The sequence below is a fragment of the Cataglyphis hispanica genome, chromosome 9 (genome assembly GCF_021464435.1).
Source record: "Cataglyphis hispanica isolate Lineage 1 chromosome 9, ULB_Chis1_1.0, whole genome shotgun sequence".
NCBI lineage: Eukaryota > Metazoa > Arthropoda > Insecta > Hymenoptera > Formicidae > Cataglyphis > Cataglyphis hispanica.
The window spans coordinates 1,452,953-1,458,966 of record NC_065962.1 but is presented as its reverse complement, the minus strand read 5'-3'; the positions used below and the strand labels follow the sequence as shown (position 1 = coordinate 1,458,966).

Sequence of the window (6,014 nt, the reverse complement as noted above, 5' to 3'; positions counted from 1 at the left end):
ATAAATGTTAACGCTAAATGACATGGTGATGGTAAGGACTATACGTTACGTAATGTAAACTTAACTGTACTTTCTGGAAGCTTTGTAGCCATTATCGGTCAAGTAGGTTCGGGTAAAAGTAGTCTGTTGCAAGCGGTACTCCAGGAATTGTCTTTGATAAATGGAAGCATCGAAAGTCGTGGCAGAATAAATTACATCAGTCAGCAATCCATCCATGAATTTTCTGTAAAGCAGAATATTCTGTTCGGGCAAACAATGGACAAGTCACGTTACAATGAAATAATCAAAGTTTGCCAAATGGAATCAGACATAAACTCGTTCCCTCAGGGTGATTATACTACCGTAGGCGAAAGAGGAATAAATCTGAGTGGTGGCCAGAGTGCCAGAATCAATTTAGCACGAGGAAAAGATATATAAAGATGCCGATATTTATCTATTAGACGATCCTCTATCTGCAGTCGACTCGCGTGTTAGCAGGAATCTTATCAACAACTGTATTTGCAGCTATCTAAAAGTAAAAATTGTAAGACAAAATAGAATAATAACAGCAATAGACATAGATTGCTAACAATACTAACAAGTAACACTACTGAAGTGTCACATATGATTTTTTTGAGACTATGCACACATGTAGAGATTCGAAAAATATTTGATTTGTATTTTCTTATTTTTATTCATAAATGCTTTAAGAGTAGAAACTATCCTCGTAATATTGATTTTTTTAATCCCATATATAACAACCGTTTAGGCCATTACCTCGAACGGTTTTTGCACCAGAATATTATCTCTTGCTCGGAATTAGATGGCTCTTATAGGGTCGAAATCTGAAGCGATTCTTACTATCTCCCCACTATCGTTCGAAGTTCGACGACTAAATGGCCAATCGCGTGTAACGTTGTGAGTCAGGAAAATTCCTATATAAAAAGTATCCTGGGCCTGTACCTTCCACGATATCGTCATTAAAATTTTCCTTGCTAAATAATTTTTATTTTCATAAAAAATTAATTATTAAAATTTCTATTATTAATATATTATAGGGAAAAATAAAATAAGACCGAGTAAGCGGTCAAATAAGATACTTCTGTTTCTTCGTGATAAGTACTATTATTTTTAACTAACTCGTGTTATTAGTTGTAGAAGCCATTATTATTTTGAGATAAACAGTGTTCATGTGCACACAATATTTCTTTTTTGAGAGAAGTTAAAAATTTTCAAATTTTCGGGCTAAAAAGATCGATATCGAAGCAACAGTCGAGTCGTTATGGACTTTCTCTACATAGAGCATCTGTTTCGGTAAATGCAGCATTGCATTCTGTACATATTAGAGAATATATGGCATTAAGTTTTATCATTTTGTACGCCGGGATAAACAGCTGTCGTGTTGTTATTTTCTTCGTGTTGAGGCAAAACGGATACATCTTATGTAATGAAAAAAAGAAAAACAGTTATCTTGATTTTATCTGCTTACAAAAAGCAGTTGAAAACGAAAACTATCACTAAAAAAAACTTTTCAAAATTTCTAAAGTTGAAAAATTAAATAAGATAGTTCTGCAGCAATGTAGAATAAGAAAATATCTTTATTTATAATAAACGAGGTAAGCGGCGTAAGGAGCCAGGCGGTAGAACACAGAACGCAAAAATAATAGTTAATAATCAAAAATAAAAAATGCGTACGTTTCTATCCTTTTTTTGGCTCATCTTCAGTGCTATTAAACTAAATTACAATATGAAAGTAAATGGCATAACACAACGAGAGCAAAACGGAAATAATCATGATCAATAAAGAAGTCAACGTTTAAAAATTAATAAATATTATATATATCGAAATTTCTATAGTTCTAAACTTCAGAAATCAATATCTCTTGAACGAAGTGTTTGCGAGCGTACTTCCCCAGGAAAATTTTTTCTTGTTTTAAAATCCTTAATTTCAAGTTTGGCCGGGAACACCCCTCATATATATATATATATATATATATATATATATATATATATATATATATATATATATATATATACAGGATGTCTCATAACCTTCGCTCTATAGTTAGCGTGTTTTAGGTGTAAAATAGAGTCAAAAATTCTAATAAAAACATTTGAGGTTGTAATAGTTTTTGAATATATATAAACTTATATTATAGAATATATTATATTATAGAAAATATTATAAACAATCAAAGTTTACCAAAAATATCACATAAAATACGTGCGTTTAGGCCCGTAATTACAATTACATGCATATTGATCTGTCATTTTATTAATTTTTTCAAGTCAGATGATATTGATTTTTTGCATAGCTTTTATTTTGTCTTTTCCTATGTATGTATAATGCTTACATCATACATTATGGCGGTAGGCTCATATTAATAAATTATAAATCTTATACGGAACATTTAATTCTTGAATAATTTAATTAAATATTTAATAATTTAATTAAATAATTAAATTATTAACCGCTGCGAGAATATGAACGCGAGCGGATGCGAGACAAGGCAAAATGATTTTGAGATGAGTATGCGACACGTGCGAGAAGAAGCGAAATGTAAATTGAGAAAAATCGATGAATCTCGACCAGCTCGAATCGTTGTCGTAGGTAGACTAAATCGACTGAGCGGAAACTCGCGCTCTGCCATTGGGAATAACAAGATCGAACATTTTTCAACATCGAACGTTCTAGAATCAGATGTTTGTCACGGTTTTTCACTATAAGAATAACGCGATCACGCGAACTGGTGACTGCGACGCTATTTATTCTCGCTCGTGTTTTGAATTTCGAGGTAGTTGTTTGAATATAACAGCGATGTTCGCCGTTAAAATTTAGACACGAATTTTAATGTTTCAATTTTGAAGAATAATTATGGTAAAACTGTATAAAAGATAATACACCTTCGATTTTATGAGTGAATCCCGAATGCGCACATTACAGATCGGACACGACAATATTTCCCAATTAGGGGAACATAAACCGGACACAAACCGGACACAAATCCGATCGGACACAGATCCGATAGGAAACATACTGTTGCAATCGGTCACAGACTCGATCGGACACAAACCCAATCGAACACAGTTCCGATCGGACACATATGATTGCAATTGGACACCGTCTTGATCGGACACAGGCCCGATCAAACACAGGCCTGATTGGACATAGGCGTTATCGAATACAATCCCGATCAAACATAAATTCTGTTTAAAATATTTAGTTTCACTGAAATACATATTGCATTAAACTTTGGATAATTGCGCTCGGTTTTAGCAAAAATTTCAGAATTTTAATTAAAAGTGGAAGCGTGTTGTATTCCTTTTTTGCTTAATTATAAATGTGTGTGTGTGTGTGTGTGTGCGCGCGTGAGCGTGTGTGTGTGCGTGTGTGTGCGTGTGTGTGTATGTGTGTGTTTATATGTATTGATTACTGTTGAAGAAATCAAATATGACTTACAAAGTCTACAAACAATGTTTCTATTTGTTATAAAAAATGAAAGAATACTAAATTTTTATAATTATTATTGGGTGTACTTCCGAATGACCTCTACTAGCGATCGATCTGAAATTTTACACATAAATTTTTTACGATGTAAGAAATAAATTGCGCGTGATTCCAACTTTGAGAAATGAAGAAGAAATTTATATAAGATAGCACTTATCAATAGATTTGAGTTGGACCGCTTTGCGTGAAAAGTTGTAAACCAATGTGAAATCTTGTTTTACGTGAAAAGTTGTAAACCCATGTGGAACCTTTGCATTAAAAAGTATATGCGTAGAAGCAGTATGTTCCGTCCCATCTGCGGAAGAGGGTCTCTGCTATCAAAAAATTGGATATATAGATTTGCGTTAAACCTCGCTTTGTGTAGAAAGTTGTAAACTCATGTAAAATCTTGCTTCGCGTGGAAAGTTGTAAGCCCATGTGGAACCTCACTTCGTATTAAAAAGTATTTGCGTGGAGGCAATGTGTTTCGCTCCTGCCTGCAGGAATGCTCCACTACCAGAAAATTAGACACATATGTTTGGGTTCAACTATCAGTCTGTCTCCGATCGGATCTGTCCTGTGTCCAATAGAATCTGTCCTATGTCCAATTAAATCTTTTATACAGTTTTTATATCTTTTATACAGTTTTACCATAATTATAAATATTATTACTATTATTATGCACTTATTATGTACATAGGAAATGATAAAATAAAATGTAATACCAATGTATTTTAGTATAACATTTACTATTACATATTTAGTATTACAATACGATGAATAGCGAGATCAGGTGCGCTTTCAGAGTAAACTTTAAACCCAACAACATTGGATCGTTATTGGGATTCTCGAACCGCATATTACAACCGAGACAGTGGATGATATCAATCGGACGTACCGATTAATATCATCAATGTAAGAATTATCCGCATAGAGAGTAACGTGACCGCGGGTGCGTACAGTAACGACAAACGCGTACATACGATACACGAATTTTCACCGAGCGTGTCGCCAGGATATAAGATATCAGAAAGGCCTGCGCAGATCATTTACCTGCCGATCATTGCGCGGAGCATTACGGATCTAACGATACGTGTCGCGGATCAAGACGGACGATTGCTCGATTTTCGAGGAGAAGAGATCACCATCAGATTGCACGTACGACGGCGACAAAATTAGCGTGCGATACATGAGATGCTCGTGTTGAACGACTCGAAGAAGAACGTGAGATATAATAATATCTTTACGGTACCGATTGATGATACCATCCGATTATCATCAGCATTATCATCATCATCATCATCACCATTAGGTTGCGCTAAAAAGACGAGAAAAAAACTCAACGCGTCGAACATTAAATTTTTACAATCTTTGGGCTTCGCGGTACGAAATATCTGAGAAAACATGACCGATATCTTTAACATTGAAGGCGAGCCGGTCTTTGACGATCGTATCGTCAAAATCGAGACTCACACGTACAATCCGTACGCCAACACAACGTTTAAACACAGCGACGAGATACGAATACCCATATAACAACAGGATCTGTATACATTGCCGTATGAGAGTTTTCTATACATTGAAGGAAAATTAACGCTAAACAAACCAGCTGAAGGATCTGATGTAACTCTGGGAAATAATTATATAGCGTTCATGTTAGATGAGATTCGATACGAACTCGATGGTGTGGAGATTGATCGTAACAAAAATGTGGGAATAACTAGCACACTCAAGAATTATGTAACGATATCATCCGATAAAATCCGTTATTATGAGGAACGTCAGCTGGGAAGCGCAGACTAATACGACTGGATACTTTAATTTTTGCGTACCACTCTACATGTTATTGGGATTTTGCGAAGATTACAAACGCATTGTGATTAACGCTCGTCACGAGTTGATTTTAATACGATCGCGCAACGACAACAATTGTCTGATTGGAAATTTGGCGTTGGAGCCTGTGATTAACATATTCAAGATACAATGGCGAATGCCACACGTTATATTGAACGAGGTCAACAAGCTGTCGATGCTGCGCGCTTTGGAAAGCGGACGATATCTCAGCATGGGTTTTCGCTCGTGGGATCTGTACGAGTTTCCGCTATTGCAGCGTACAACCAAACATTCGTGGGCCATTAAGACCGCGACTCAGCTGGAGAAACCGCGATACGTTGTCTTCGCTCTGCAGACAGGTCGGAAAAATGTCATGTCTAAGGATACGAATCGATTCGACGACTGCAAATTGAACAACGTAAAATTCTATCTGAACTCGAAATGTTATCCGTATGACTGATGAATGATATGAATTTGGATTTTGATAAAAATAAATGGTCGATTCTGTACGACACGTATCAGCGTTTCTGCAAAAATTATTATGGATACGAGTATCTCGAGCCGAGTCTCACCGTCACGCAGTTTCTACGCAATGGTCCTCCAATGATCATCGATTGTTCTCGACAAAATCGACGAATCGGTCAAGAGTGCAACCGTGGATGTGAGATTGGAATTTGAATGTAAGGAGAACGTGAATACTACTGCGTACTGTCTC

The 6,014-nt window shown here is 35.7% G+C and overlaps 1 protein-coding gene across 1 annotated transcript; it reads left to right on the top strand.

Moving 5' to 3' along the window:
- Positions 1-5,237: 5,237 nt before the first annotated feature.
- Positions 5,238-5,759, top strand: LOC126851846 (uncharacterized). The gene has a single exon (XM_050596185.1). The coding sequence runs from the start codon at positions 5,238-5,240 to the stop codon at positions 5,757-5,759; it is 522 nt and encodes a 173-aa protein (XP_050452142.1).
- Positions 5,760-6,014: the final 255 nt, after the last annotated feature.